We start from the raw sequence: 16205 nt of genomic DNA on the forward strand, positions 1-16205 counted from the left end.
TAGCTGTGTTGTACAGCTCTGCAATTTCCCTTGTGTGCATGTACCACAGCTCCTGTGACCAGTCAGGCCTCCTCTTACCCATTCGTAGGTGCCGTTGTTTGCACTCTTAAATGCAGCTCTGAAGCAATTTCATTGCTTTGACATTTTGTACATGTGTGCAAATCGGACTAGAATTGGAATTGCCCAGTCAAAAGGGCAATTTTGGTTTGCCCATCAAACCAAAAACAGTCAAATGAGCTGTTTTTGGTTTGATGGGCAGTGCCAAAATATGGTCTTTCCCCAAAAATACACCAGTTGACATTCCATCAGGTATGGATGCCAGTGACTTTGTACACAGCGTTGCTCACACAGTGGATTATCAGGCAGTTTTACTTTCAGATCAGGTAGGTGATCTATGGTATGCTCTTCCTGGGAACACGGGTTGCTGTGGGTGAGGGGAGCACCCTCACCAGCGCTTGTTGATTTGCCATGAGAGGGGTCTTCACATCATTTTGCCTATTGTGCTCTTGGCTGGGACCTTTCTTATGGATTGTCAACAATAGATAGCATAGACAATAGATCACAGCTGTTTCTCATGCATGTTGCAAATATTTCTTCCAAGTTTTTTCATTTCTTCTCCTTTTTAATATTTTTATTCTCTGCAGGACTTTAAAAACCTTCATTATGTAGTCATATTTATTTTTTCTTCACATTATGGCTTCCGGGTTTATGTAGGAGTCACCCTTCTCTTAAAAGGTATCTTCTCCTATGATTTTGTATATTTTTTCTTTTCAAATGTTCCAAGATTTCTTCCATCTGAAATTTATTTTGGAATAAAGAATGAAATAAGAATCCAGCTCCTCCCCCCACCCCACTATCTAGTTGTTCCAAAACTATTTATTAAATAATCCATCTCTATTGATTTGAAATGGCATCTTTTATCATATACAGAGTTCCCCATTTCAAATAGTTAGCTATGTGCCAACTGTTACTTTTAAAAAATGCAGAGTAAAGTAAACAGAGGAAATGGCTGGGGTTGAGATGCTGTTTTGTTCAGACCTCCTTTCAAGCGATCTGCACTCAACCACCCAGCTCCCTCTGCCAGGAATAAGCTGTTTAGGGACGTACATTTCAGAATTTTTGTCACCTCCTTTCTCTTTCCCAAGTGTTTCTGCTACACATCACTGTCACCCTCATATTCTGTCCCCCAAATGACAGTCTCCTCAGAACAGCCTTGCAGGTGATACATGACGCCTGCAGTTGACGTTATCTGTGACTTCTTTGCTTGATGCAAGAAGTCGTATTTAGCAAAAGAAAAGACTGTAAATTTCTGTCTGACCAATTGGAGCTTGTTGCTTTAGAAAAAGCTTTGAAGCTTGACTCGCTCCAGGTTAAACTTAATATCTCCACAGGAGGTCACTCTTGGGTAGGCTTTGTAGCTTGGTTGGGCGGACCACGGAAAAAAATTAAACGTAAGAAACCTACCTACCACAGCTGAGATAGCTGAACGTCAACCTAAAAGTGGTATGGGAAGCAGGTAAAACTAGGTAACTCAGGTTTAACTTTTTTTCTGATTATATAATTTTTGGAGATGCTCTATAGGAAATTTGAAAAATAGAAAGAAGAAAATCTTAACTACTTTATATCTCTACCAGTGATGCCACTATGAATAATTTGGTAACTATTTATCTGTCTCTCCTGGGGGAACCTGAATGCACATGTACACACAGAGAAGAGATTATAAATGTGTGCCCAGAAGAAATCCAAGAAATCTATTCTACCTTTTTCTGCCTAAGATTTCAGTGTGGTATGTTGTGTCAACATCATTTGTTAGGAGTATATATTACGTCTCCATGATATACAAGGAAAATAAGAGTTACCTGTAGCTTTTTCAGGAAATCATAATATTCTAACCACCCAGGAAGCTACTTGCAGGAGTATTTTCCTTATCTTCTTCCTACATTACCATTGGATACCTTTAAGTGGCTACGGCTCCCCACTCAAGTGAGATGTCCATGTCCCCTGCTGCCTAGAGCCACGGAGCTCTCCTTCTTTCCCTGTCCGACTTCCATGCCTACCCTGCTGTCTGCTTGTGAGCAGGCTTATGAGAACAGGCGCCACCTGGCAGAGAGATACAAACAGGTTCTGCTTCAACTTCTCAGGCACAGAACTTCAGCCACAAAGGGCGGTGCTTCCCAGTGCTGGGCTGTGGATTGGTAACCTGCCCTGCGCAAATCTCCCTCTACCAAATAAGCAGACGGAAATGTATGTGGACATTTTGTGCAAGGTGTTCATGTGTCTTGGGAAAATCTGTCTCATGTTCCCAGAAAGTAGCTTAATAGCTTTCCTTACTTGGAGTCTAAGTGGCTTTTATGACATTGGCATGTAGATAGTAGACCTGTATGTGGGTTTTTGTTGTTATTATTTTTTTTTTGAAGACAGTCTTACTCAGTCGCAGACCGGAGTGCAGTGGCGCAATCTTGGCTTCCTGCATCCTCCGCCTCCTGGAATCAAGCAATTCTCCTACCTCAGCCTCACAAGTAGCTGTGATTACAGGCACCCGCCATCACGCCTGGCTACTTTTTGCATTTTTGTAGAGACAGGGTTTCACCATGTTGGCCAGGCTGGTCTTGAACTCCTGACCTCAGTTAATCCGCCTGCCTCGGCCTCCTGAAGTCTGGGATTACAGGCGTGAGCCACCATGCCCAGCTGAACGCTATGTGTTTTAAGGTGATTATGGAGCAAAATTTTTGTCAGCCTTCAAATTAATTTTTTTTTCTCTATTAAATTTTTAGGTAAGGAAATTGTTGCCAGCTAGACAAGTTTACAAAGCGTGTCTTCTGGGGCTCCTGTGGTTTTGGTTGCATCCTTAAGGATGAGTGTGTTAAGAGGAGGAGCAGCATGGACCTCATAGTAATGCTTCCCTTTGCTTCAAGGACGTTGATGGCTTATTCTCTTATCTAACAGTCTCTGTGTTTAACCGGAAAGTTTGGTCCCTTTTCTTTCATGATAATTGACATATTTGGATTTATGACTACTACCTTACTATGTGCTTTTTGTTTGTTTGTTTTTGAGACAGAGTCTTGCCCTGTTGCCCAGGCTGGAGTGCAGTGGTGCAATCACAGCTCACTGCAGCCCCAATCTCCCAGGCTTAGCCTCCCAAGTAGCTGGAACTACAGGTGCATGCCACCACGCCTGGCTCATTTTTATATTTTTTGTAGAGACGGGGTTTTGCCATGTTGCCCAGACTGGGCTCTAACTCCTGGGATCAAGCGATCTACCTGCTTCAGCCTCCCAAACTGCTGGGATTACAGGTGTGAGCCACCATGCCTAGCTACTATATGCTTTAGTTTTTTCTGCTCCACAAAGTAGATATAATTGTGGTTTTATACAATCAGCATTTGTTAGGTTTGTCCACATATTGATCAGTATCTTTGCTCACCTTTCTCTGCCCCTGCCCACCACCATATCTCAACGTTTCTGCGGTCTGTATCTTTCCTTTTGCTTTAGTTGCATTCTTTAGGTGGTTATGTGTTAGAAATAAATTCTCAGGTTGTATAGTTTGGCTGGAACTATCTTTATTTTATCCTCCTTCTGGAAATGGAGTTTCGCTGAGTATCGAGTCCTAGCCTGATAGTTATTTTCTCATATCACATTGAAGAGATGACTCCATAACTTCTGGCTTCCATTGGGGAAGTTGAGGACTTGGCCATCCTTTCTAGGTGACTTGTCTTTATTCTTTGTCTCTTTTAAGCTTTCTTGGTCTTCTATAGTTCTGTTAAGATTGTTTGGGAAATCATTTGTTGCGTTTATTGGATCGGAGGATTGGTGCTTTCCAATAGTTCTGGAAAATTCTTAGTCATTTTCTCTTTGAATATTTCTTTTCCTGGTTCTTTGCTCTCTTTTTATAACTGTAACTCTTGTGTGACCTTGTCACACTGCTGTTCATATCTCTGAGCTTCTTTCTCTCTTTTCCATCTCTTCTGTTTCTTGGGCTGCATCTTGGATAATGTCTTCATCTTTATCTTCTAATTTGCTCATTCTGTCTTCAGGTGTTTTCACTCTATTTTCTGAATTTTCCATTTCAAATATAATATTTTTTCATTTCTTGACATTCTTTTCTATTCTTTCCCAAGTCTTGATTGGTCATTCTTTATAATCCTTTTATTCTTTTATTTCATCATCCAAGCTTCCGTTTTATTTGTTTAAAACCTATTATTGCCTTTCTGCTTCTTTTCAGCGAATTCCAGTGTCTCATTTTTTGCTGTGATGATTTAGTTAACGTTTCTGGTGGCTCCCACTTCTGGTGCCTTGTTCTCTTGGGCGTTTTGTGACTCTCTTCTGTGAATTCTTGTACCATTATCATCCTTCCGAGAGGATTTGCATTTGTTATTGCCAGCTCCCTTGGCGGACTACTCCAAAAACCTCTTTAAGCTAAGCTCTTCGCTTGAGGATTTTTATCACATGTATAGTAAAAATTGGGACCAGTAACCCTCAGGAGAGCTGAGATGTGGCTTTGAGCTCTCAAGAGAGAACTAACCCACACCACTCAGCATAGAGTTTGACACCAGTAAGCAGCCTTCCTGTTCCTGCCTAGGCAGCAGGTTCACTTTTCAATCCTCGTGACTCTGAAGGAAGAACTTCTAGCATCCCTGTGCTGTACAAGGTCTTCAGCTAGACTCTTCATCTCAGCCGAGCACCCAGCTTGATTTCTCACCCCCCATGTCCTTGTCAGTAAAACAGAAGCTTAAGATCATCAGGCCTCTTCAGAAACCCTCAGAGCAGGCACTCATGCACCCCAGCTTCTCAGAATAACCTACTTCTGCATTCTGTGCCTATGAGGATTGCTACTATCTTTCCAGCTTGGTGTTGTGTTTGTGAAGATGATTCCCTTGGGTGACAGTGTGATCCAGCATTGCAGTTGTTTCTTTTAGGAAGGGTGATTGGGCTGCCTGGTCTGCCAGAGCACCAAAGTGTAACTGAAAAATGTTTCCTATATGGAAAACTTATAGACACATTTTCACTTCCAGACAACATTTTTACTTCCAGACAACATTTTTGTTTGGTAGTGGACAAAGTTTGGGCTTCATTTTCGTGTCTGTCTCTTGCTTGAGATAGCAAAGGTCCTTGATAATTCTAATGTAGGCAAAAAAGATTAAGGCTTAAAAGAGATTGCTGCATTCTTTAGTCAAATTGCAAAGAGAGTAGCTTGAAGCAATTGAAATAGCCAAATAAGTTATACAGGGTCACCATATGACCCAGCAAGTCCACTCTGAGGTATATTTCCCAAAGACTTGAAGGCAGGGACTCAACCAGATACTTATATACCAGTGTTCATAGCAGCGATGTTCAGTATAGCCAAAAGGTGGAAGCAACCTGAGTGGCCATCAACAGATGAATGAATGAACACAATGCGCTATATCCACCCAATGGAATGTTATTCAGGCTTAGAGAGGAATGAAGTACTGATCTATGCAGCAACGTGGATGAACTCTGAACAGTTTCTGCTAAGTGAAAGAAGCCAGACGCAAAAGCTCACGTATTTTATGATTCCATTTATACAAAAAGTTTAGAATAGGTAAATCATAGATTCATGCCTGGCAGGGCCTGGGGGGGAGGAGAGGATGGGAAGGGCCTGCTTAAGGGGTGTGGGGTTTCCCTTTGTGTCATGAAATGTTCTAGAACTAGATAGAGGTAATAGTTGTGCAATATTGTGAATGTACTTGATGCCATTGAATTGTACACTTTAAAATAGTTCCAAGGATAAATTCTGTGTTATGTATATTTTACCACAATTGAAAAGAAACACTAGCTGTGTTGTGAAAGTCCTCAGAAATGGGAAGGGTAGCCTGGAGCATCTACCCCTGTCCCCAACTGACCTCTCGGGCCCAGAAAGTGGCTTTTTCTCAGAGATGTGCCTCCTCCATCCTTCATCAGAGCACGCAAGGAGCTCCATCCCTGGTCGCCATCTGAGGATGACACAATAAGTAGGACCAGTCCTTTAAAAATAATGTATGGAGATTATGTCCTCCATGTACTGCGTCTTAAGTTGGGCTATGTGTGTGTTGGTTCCCACAGTATTTTGTCAGCTAAATTGCATAATGATATTTTTTAAAACTGGAATAGGAAAATCTTAATGTCACACTATACTTGTGGCATTGTCTTGAAATAAGTTTAACCATTTAAGTCCACTCTTCACAGGAGAATCTAAAATGCCTCAGGCTCACCAACAAGCAAAGCCTGCCCACATTCTCTTCCTGTTGCCAGCTAAGCACCTCCTGAGCCAGTGATTTTTTTAAGAGATGGGATCTTGCTATGTTGTCCAGGCTTGATTCAAACTCAGGCCCCAGCCATCCTTCCACCTCAGACTCCTGAGTAGCTGGGCCTACAGGCATGATGCCATGCCTGATACCAATGATGTCTGAGCATTTGCCTTAGATGAGCAGAGGAACTGGACTCACAGTGTAGAGTCTTAGACCTTGAATGCAATGAAGCCCATCCTGACTAGCCTACATACTAGATGGCTGCATTAGCCAGGACTTTTGTCCCCACCATCTGTGCCACAAACTGGGCAACAGTAGTTCCTAAATAACTTGCTTTAAGTCATGCCTATGGTTGTTTTAAAATACTACCCACAAATACTGACAAATTGAATATCAAATCCTTATCGAGTAGTTATATGCAGTGGCCAGGGTGCCCTGACATTCGTTCCCAGCCGCCACCATTCCAAGGTCCACCACTAGCACAGTTCTCCCTGTGGATTGCTAAGTGCCTGCCCCAGACCATGCCTTGGCTGCTCAAGAGAGGCCTGATTCCTGCATCATCTTGAGTGTGGTTGCTGGCTACGTTCCTAAAATACAACTTTAAAGAAGAGATCTCTAGTTGACTGTATGAACGTGTTCATTTGTGCCTTTGCCAGGGTCACGTCAATTGCAGACAGGTTGAATGTGGAATTTGCCTTGATCCACAAGGAGAGGAAGAAGGCGAATGAAGTGGACCGGATGGTCCTGGTGGGTGACGTGAAGGACCGCGTGGCCATCCTCGTGGATGACATGGCTGACACCTGCGGCACCATCTGCCACGCTGCAGACAAGTATGCAGGGTGGTGGGGAAAGTGTTGACTTCTCACGAGGAAAGGGAAAGACATCAGCTTTTAGAAATTTTCCTGATTACTGCTGGTTGTGGCAGTGGAGTCTTAGACCAAAGGAGATTCTAGGCCCATTTATCTTTATACTTCTTTCTCTGGTAGAAAAGAAACCATGGGCCTTTTCATTTCCCAGGATGAGCTTGTAATGCACTTGAAAAAGGGTCAAAGAAGGTGCTTCCCTTTGCACTGGGCATGAAAGGAAAGACAGTTTTTCGGGTTTCTTCAGGCCCTTGCTTCCTTCCATTGGCTTTTGCGCCAGCCTTTTTGGCCACATGGGTGTCTGGAGGATTCGTAGCACTGCGGTCCAGTATGGAAGCCCCCACCCAGTCACGCATGGCTGTGGAGCTCTTAGAATATGGCCAGTCTGACTTGGGATGTGCTGAGAGTGTAAAAAGGCACTCTAGGTTTTGGAGACTTCATATGAAACAACAAATATAAATATCTCATTTACATAAATGTTTTTATGTTGATTATACATCAAAACAAAGATGTTTTGGCTATATTGGTTTAAAATGGCCGGGCGTGGTGGCTCACGCCTGTAATCCCAGCACTTTGGGAGGCCGAGGCGGGCAGATCACCTGAGATCAGGAGTTGGAGACCAGCCTGACCAACATGAAGAAACCCTGTCTCTACTAAAAAAAAAAAAATACAAAATTAGCCAGGCATGGTGGCGCAATGCCTATAGTCCCAGCTACTTGGGAGGCTGAGGCAGGAGACTTTCTTGAACCCAGGAGGTGGAGGTTGTAGTGAGCCGAGATCATGCCATTGCACTCCAGCCTGGGCAACAAGAGGGAAACTGTCTCAAAAAAAAACCAAAAACAACTGCTGGTTCTCAACCAGGAGTGATTTTGCTCCCTGGGAGACATGTGGCAATGTCTACAGTCATTTTTTATTGTCACGACTGAGGGGTTGGGCAGTGCTTGTCGGTAGAGGCCAGGGATGCTGTTGAATTTCCCCATGGTACATAGGGCAGCCCCCATGACGAAGAATTATTCGGGCCAAAGTGCAAAGGTCGATAGCTCGCGATTTAATGGAATACAAAGTGTTTTGCTCATGCTTGAGAGATTCTATCTTAGGTTAAAAAATGTGAGTGAAATTTGTTGGATTTTTCTTTTACCAAGCACACTTTTTGCTTTTACCATTCGTACTAGGGGAAAGAATTCCAAGAATATTTGCATACCCTTAATTTTTATCTTTTGCTTTTTTACAGGCTGCTGTCAGCCGGAGCCACCAAAGTTTATGCTATCCTTACCCATGGGATCTTCTCTGGACCAGCTATTTCCAGAATAAATAACGCCGCCTTTGAGGCTGTTGTCGTCACAAACACAATTCCGCAAGAGGACAAAATGAAACACTGCACCAAGATTCAGGTACTGTCTATACTGCAGGCCGTCAAGCAGCCAGGCCCCCACTCTAGATCCCTAAAATTAGCATCAAGTCTTCTGTGTGTGTGGCTCCTTGCTAAGGCACAGGCTGGCAGAGGCGGCAGCGTCTCATGACGGCAGGACATAAATCATATTAGATCCCTGAAAAAGGCCAGGGCCAGCAGGGGTCAACGTTCTCTATTTAGAAATAGAGTGAAAAAAATCACAACAGAAAAATGGTCAGAAACGGGCCGTGCTAAAGCTAAACTTAGAATTATCGTATGACCCAATGATTCCATACTTAGGTATTTACCCCCAAAATTTGGAAATGTACTCGAACAGAAACTTGTATAGACATGTTCATAGCAGCGCTTTTCACAAAAACCAAAAGGTAGAACCACCCACTGGCCATCAACAGACGAACAAACCGGTGGCCAAAGTGTAGTCTATCGCTATGATGGAATATTATTCAGCCTTTAAAGGGCAAGAAATTCTGACACATATGATTGGGCACAGTGGCTCACGCCTGTAATCCCAGCACTTTGGGAGGCCAAGGTGGGTGAATCATGAGGTCAGGAGTTCGAGACCAGCCTGACCAACATGGTGAAACCCCAACTCTACTAAAAATACAAAAAAATTAGCTAGATGTGGTGGCACACACCTGTAATCCCAGCTCCTCAGGAGGCTGAGGCAGGATAATTGGTTGAACTTGGGAGGTGGAGGTTGCAGTGAGCCGAGATCGCACCACTGCACTCCAGCCTGGGCAACAGAATGAGACTCTGTCTCAAAAAAAAAAAAAAAAAAAAAAAAAAGAAAGAAAGAAATTCTCACACATGCAACAGCATGGATGAACCTTGAAAATATCATGCTAAGTGAAAAAAAACAGATGTGAAAGGAGGAATGTTGTGTTTCTGCTTCTATGAGGTACCTGAGATTGGAAAATTCATAGAGAGAAAGTAGAATGGTAGCTACCAGGAGCTGGAGGGGGAGGGAGAGAAGGGTGGGGAGTTATCTCTCATTTAATGACTATACAGTTTTTGTTTGGGATGTTGAAAACAGTTTGGAAATAAGTAATGGTGATAGTTAACACACGTTAAGAATATAATAAATGCCAATAAATTGTATACTTAAAAATAGTTAAATGGCAAATGTGATATTATATATATATATAAATTTTAAACCAATAAAAACAGACGCTATACTTGATGTTAGCGAGATATAGATAGCTAGCTAGCTAGATAGATACACATTCACACAATTAAAAAAAATGGGGCTGGGCATAGCAGGCTGAGCTGAGGATCTTCAGAGCTTTGCTCCTTTCCGTCCCTGCTGATTGGATGCCCACAGGCCAGCAGAAAGCTGCTAATCATTTAGATACCAACTGGCCTGAAATAAGGCAAAAGAGTTGGAGTCCCCATTTTGTCTCTGTGTCGCCTTAAACCTTAGCAAGTCATTTCATTGCTCCAAAGCCTCAGCTCCCATCAGCAGAGCATGAGGTGTGTCACAACGATCTGCTTCATAATTTCTCATTCCTTGGAGAGAAAATGCAGTTTGCTTGACAAAAAGCAATAAGTCTGAAAATGGTCAGAACAGCGGTGTTGTATCTTTTCATGCCTAATTAGCAGTAGTTTAGGATGGGAGTTGGCACACTGCAGCTCGCAAGCGAAATCCAGCCTGTCATCTGTTTTTGCAAATTTTTATCGGAGCACATCCATGCTCATTCATGTATGTATTGCCCATGGCTGCTTTCACGCTACAATGGGGGAACTGAGTATTTGTGACAGAGACCCTCTGGTCTGCAAAGCCAAAAATGTTAACTATTAGGTCCTCTATAATTTGCTGACCCCTGGGATAGATGATCACAGTTGTGCTCTTAAATGATGCAGTCACCGCCTTTTCAGAAACAGAAAGAAAAACCTTCCATATAATGATTAAAATTAATTTAAAACAACAAGTGCCCCTAGGAAAGGATGTCTCTGGTTAACAGTACCCCTGAAAAGCCTTTTGTCTCTGCACTGAAAATCTCCCTTCCAGGATCCCATATGGGTCTGGTTCAACGGGTTGTAATTTGAAGACATGCCCCAAAGCTGTCTGTCCTCTCAAAAGTGTGGGAGGTTTTGATAGCGACACATCATGTATGCTGTAGAAATCATTTCTCAGCTTTTCAGTTTTTAAAGAACTCTAATTAAGATGTCCTGCTTCCCTTCTCCCTTTTTCTCGTTGGTATTTAGGTCATTGACATTTCCATGATCTTGGCCGAAGCAATCCGAAGGACACACAATGGGGAATCTGTGTCCTACCTGTTCAGCCACGTCCCGCTATAAATCCGGAATGTGAAGTGTCCAGCAAGCCTACTCTGACTTGTTTTTGTTTTCTGGGTTTTTAGCTGTAGGACTCAGCAATGATAGGTTAATCTCTGGCAAAAGCTTCAGATCTTTGTATATGCTAAGATTTATTGTTTCCCCTTCTAAAGCTCAAGATCATTTCTTTCCGGTTTTGGAGGAAAGGGTGGTGGTTATTTGGTCTTTAAGTGAACTGTCTTAAATGAGAAATGTTTTTGTCATTTTGACGTTTAACAGGTACAGGTGATCTCTTTCTTTGTTCTTTCAGTACTTTGAGGCAACAACTTTCAATTATAAAATTTCATTGTGGAAGTCATAGTTTATATATTTCGAGGTTGCCAAAGGTGACTTCAGATTAAAGCCTTCTGTGTAAATATATACTGATAATGCCTATGGACATTTGGGTAAAACCCTGTATAGAATTAACTAGCCTTTTACTTTGGAGTGAACCTTGGAAAATTTATAATTATAATACCATGGATTTTGAATTTTTCTTTCTTTCTTTTTTTTTTTTTTAATAACTCAGTTCCAGATAAACCATCTTGGTTATTGTGCTTAATTTGGACTAAATTTTATTTAGTTTAATATGGACACTGTCACATTTTGGGGGATAAACATTAGACATATCAGAGCAGTGTAGTTCTGTATTATTTTTTAAATTACCTCTTCTAAAATATAACTGTCACCTGAAACGCTGCATCCTAAAATTGCAAACTTACATTGAGCAATCATCAAGGACCAAAAGCCAATTGACTTAAAGGTAATCATTTCAGCTAAGATTAAATGGAAAGTCTAAGAATGTATAGAACTAGTTTTAAAATAATGATCTCAAATTTTTAAAAAGGATATAGGAATCTGCATTGCCATTCTCTGAATTAAGAACTGATGGTTTCTATCATTATTTAGCCCCACCTTTGTATTTTAAAGTCCTTCAGAATACATTTATGATCCAATTAGACTGGATTTAGCCACACACAAAGGAAATTCAGACCTTGACTATTTGATGTTTCCAGTTCACCAAAGGTGATGAAGACTGTTTTGGGAGCAGCTTAATCGCAAAATTTGTGCATTCCTTGCTGCTTCTGGGGTAGAAACTTAAGTGAGACCACCAAACACATCAGTCCTATGCAGTTCTGCTGAATGGGGGTGGATTTGGCATTTATCTGGCCAAAAACAGGCGCCAGAGAAACATGAATATACCAAAGTTGTTTAGCCTCCAACTTAAATTACGTTAGTCAACTTATAGATATTCATATGATCACTTTTCTTTGTTAGATACTACATCAGCTAGATTCAGGAATATATCATTTGCAGTGCTTGTATTGGTTTAAAATATAAAATTTTAATATCCTCCAACATTGAACTAAAACATTTCAATAAAATACTTCTTACTGCTTTCGTAGTTTGTATCATCATTGTGGAGTAATATGTTTCGACAGAGCGATGTGTTGCGTTACCTGAAAATGTTCACTTTACGATTATAGTCCAGCATACAAAATTACAGAGAAGCCAGAAGTTCATTGATCTCACCTGTTCTCCATTTTGAAGGCTTTCTTCCTGAAGAACTTCTTAGCAATCTCCTTTCCCCAAAGCATAACAGCTGAGCCACATAAGATGTCCAAGTTGTTAATTCCATGTTTCCTATAAAATTAAAGATGGTACAGTGCATTCACACATCAGAGTAATTATATTCAATATCCGTCTATTGGAGCAAACCAAACTTAAATGTAGGCTGCATAAAATTCATTCGTATTCACTGATTTCAGAAGCACCGAGAAGGATTCCTGACCCCATAAAACACCCTGTTCAATGATATTTCAGACTTCTCTCGTGAGGGCAAAGTAAATTCATAATTATGTCCCCTTGGTGAAGCTCAGCTGTAAAGTGTGTAACGCTAAGAATGGCAACATGTCTTAAAGCCACAGTGAAATATGAAGAATTACAGCCAGGTCCATCTGAGAAAAAAAGTTGATCACAGTGTGAGAGAACATGATAGAATACACTAGAAAAGAGGAGGGAAGTGAAGGACAAGTGAAAGCCAAAGACACTTCGTCAGCTTTACAATTGCACTTAACGCTGTCACACCTCTTCTGAGACGTTTCATTTCCTATGGTAAGTCCTAGCTAATCCGCAGGGGACAGGGAAGTGGCAAAGGGAAAGATAGAGTACTAAGGCGTACAGAGGCTGGAATCACACTAGGGAGACCAGGAAGGACTCGGGGATCACCATACGACGGTTCATGGCAGAATTTTCCAGAGCCATATGGCTGTGTTCCAGTGTGGACTGAAGCAGGAGCGCATAGGGTGTTTGGTACGTGATGTGTTTGAGCAAGGATGTCCAAGGGAAGATGGGAGTCAGGGCTGAAACATACTCAGCTGTCCTGTATCTAAATTGAATGGAGACATTAACAGGGTTTCTCCTCACTGCCAGTATATGTCTTAAGGATTTGTCTCCCTGTGCCCCAGGAACACATCCCTCCACCTTTTTTCTGCCCCTACTTTCCAAGATCACATCCTGGGTCATTTCCTTTATTGCAGTCTTGGAGCTCTATTCCTCTTCTGAAAGCACAATGCCCAGGAACGCAGACTTCACCACATGCCGGAGTTTAGAAAACAGCAACAGCCAGGTGTGGTGGCTCACGCCTGTAATCCCAGCACTTTGGGAAGCCGAGGCGGGCGGATCATGAGGTCAGGAGTTTGAGACCAGCCTGGCCAACATAGTGAAACTCCATTGCTAATAAAAATACAAAAATTAGCAGGGTGTGGTGGCGCACCCCTGCAATCCCAACTACTCAGGAGGCTGAGGCAGGAGAATTGCTTGAACCCAGGAGGCAGAGGTTGCAGTGAGCCGAGATCATGCCACTGCACTCCAGCCTGGGCGACAGAGTGAGACTCTGTCTCAAAAAAAAAAAAAAAAGCAACAGCAACAACCTTAGTCTGGTTGCTTAACCCCCTGTGCCTCAGTTTCCTTCCACGTGAAACGGGGATAATAAATAAGACGTTACCTGTAAAGTGCTTAGAATTGCCCAGTTTGTACATTAACTTCAGTTTTGAGAGCTAGCCTCCTGTACCTCCGCTAGAAAGGATGTAAGATACGAAGAAGAAAGATTTTCATGTATTTTCTAGGTGTTAAGTCTAGAGGGGAATACGGTGCCCTCGCCTGCCATTTTAGAAGGGCTACATTGTCTTGGCATGTGACTGCGTCAGTGAAGGGTAGCATTTAGGTGATAGTTGCATGTTAAAAAAAAAAAAAACTTGATTGTACTTAAAGTAGTGGTTCTATCAACATGTCCTGTGGTTCCAACACTGGTTTTGCCCACCACATTACCATTTTTTTCACCAGAGGGCCAGCTCTACCAAGTAGAATATACATGTGACTTTAAGGCTATTAACCAGGGTGGCCTTACATTAGTAGCTATTAGAGGAAAAGACCGCAGTAATTATCATACAGAAGAGATACCTGACAAATTACTGAATTCCAGCACAGTGACTCACTTACTCAAAATAACCGAAAACATTGGCTGTCACTTTAATGACTGGAATGACAGCTAACAGTACAGAGGGCACGCTATGAGGCAGCTAGCTGGCAATACAAGTATGGCTGTGAGATTCCTGTGCACATGCTGTGTAAAAGAATTGCTGATGCTACTCAGAATGCTACAGTAAGAACTCTTGGTGGTTGTATGATTTTCATTAGTACAGATGAAGAACGAGGCCCTCAGCCATGAAGTGTGATCTTGCAGGTTACTGCTGCGGGTTTAAAGCTGCCTCAGCACGAGTTAGACTGAGTTAACCAGCTTCCTTGGAAAGAAAAGTGAAGAAGAAATTTGATTCGACATTTGAACAGACAATGGAAACTGCAATTACATGCCTGTCTACTGTTCTATCAATTGATTTCAAAGCTTCAGAAATAGAGGTTGGTGTAGTGACAGCTGAAAATCCTAAATTCAGGATTCTTACAGAAGCAGAGACTGAGGCACTCACGTTGTCATTAGTTTACCAAATCCATGATGCCACTTACCTGTGTGTTTGGTAACAACGAACCGACATTACGGAGGTCCCTGAATTGAAAAAGAAGCCTCTTCCACTTCTACCACTGAAGTGGTTAGAACTCTGTAAATAAAAACAATGCCTTTGGAATCCCAGTACTTTGGGAGGCCGAGGCAGGCACATCACCTGAGGTCAGGAGTTCGAGACCAGCCTGGCCAACATGGTGAAACCCCATCTCTACTAAAAATACAAAAATTAGCCAGGTATAGTGGCGCATGCTTGTAATCCCAACCACGTGGGAGGCTGAGGAATGAGAATCACCAGAACCTGGGAGGCAGAGGTTGCAGCGAGCCATGATCATGCCACTGCACTCCAGCCTGAGCAACATATCGAGACTGTCTCAAAACAACAACTTTCAGCTGGGTGCCTGGCTCATTCTTGTAATCCCAGCTACACAAAAGGCTGAGGCAGGAGGATCACTTGAGGCCAGGAATTAGACTGGCCTGGGCAACATAGAGAAACCCCATTTCTTAAAAACAACAACAATACTTCCAGTGGGCTGTAGAAACAACAGGTAGGAATGAATGCCATGTGATTATAGAGATGGTGATCAATTGAGGTCATTTACAACAACCTGATTCCTTTGTGGCCCTCATTCACCATCCATCGCATCATAAATACAACTAAAAGTGGTGCCCAATATAAACGGATGAACAGTCTTCACTATCCTAACAGCTGAGTTCTGTGGCCAAAAGAAAACCTGGCTGAATGAATTTTACATTTTAAAAGTGATTTAAAAAAGAGAGAGAATAAGAAAGTGAAAAACATAATGCAGTCGAAACTGCCCTAAATCGGGAGTGTGGCGATCTAGATTCTGGTGTCTGATATGCTGCCAGCGAGCTGCGTGACCTTGGGAAAAATGTGTACACCACTCTGAGTATGAGCATCTTTCTGCAAAAATGAGAGGAAAGATGATTGCAGAAGTCCCCAGCACTTTTAATAGGCGATGCCATTTATTCTAGATGTAGTTGGAATAGTTCTAACTGAAGGCACAGATGGTTGCTCCCCCACCGGGTGACCAAATTGTTTTGGTTTGCCTGGGAGTTTCCTCGATCTAGCCCTGAAAGACCTATATCTTAGGAAACCCCTCAGTTCCGAGCAAACTAGGACGTTTGGTCTCCCGTTCCCTCTTCTAAGGTGGATAGTTCTGCCTCCCCAGCACTGCCTTGGTAAGAAATCCCACAAGCCTGGCTCTGATCTTGGGCTGGTTGCAAGAACTAAAAAGCAAGCGATATGATGAGCCCAACAATGTGCAGGTGACCTGTGGCATCACGGCTCTTTTAAAATCTGTTTTCAATTAACTACAGAAGCTCAAGAGCTGTAG

At 42.3% G+C, this 16205-nt stretch overlaps 1 protein-coding gene and 1 pseudogene across 1 annotated transcript in view; both read left to right on the forward strand.

Moving 5' to 3' along the window:
* Positions 1-12237, forward strand: part of PRPS2 (phosphoribosyl pyrophosphate synthetase 2) — a 32857-nt gene extending 20620 nt beyond the window's left edge. The window contains exons 5-7 of the mRNA XM_032285901.1: positions 6899-7072; positions 8337-8496; positions 10722-12237. Coding sequence (XP_032141792.1) covers positions 6899-7072; positions 8337-8496; positions 10722-10814 — 427 coding nt within the window. The 3' untranslated portion in view covers positions 10815-12237. The remainder of the gene's footprint in view (positions 1-6898; positions 7073-8336; positions 8497-10721) is intronic.
* Positions 12238-13694: 1457 nt separating this feature from the next.
* On the forward strand, positions 13695-14952 carry LOC116556530 (annotated as a pseudogene).
* Positions 14953-16205: the final 1253 nt, after the last annotated feature.

Source organism: Sapajus apella, unplaced genomic scaffold, assembly GCF_009761245.1.
Source record: "Sapajus apella isolate SASKATOON/1434 unplaced genomic scaffold, GSC_monkey_1.0 scaffold17, whole genome shotgun sequence".
Classification (NCBI taxonomy): Eukaryota; Metazoa; Chordata; class Mammalia; order Primates; family Cebidae; genus Sapajus; species Sapajus apella.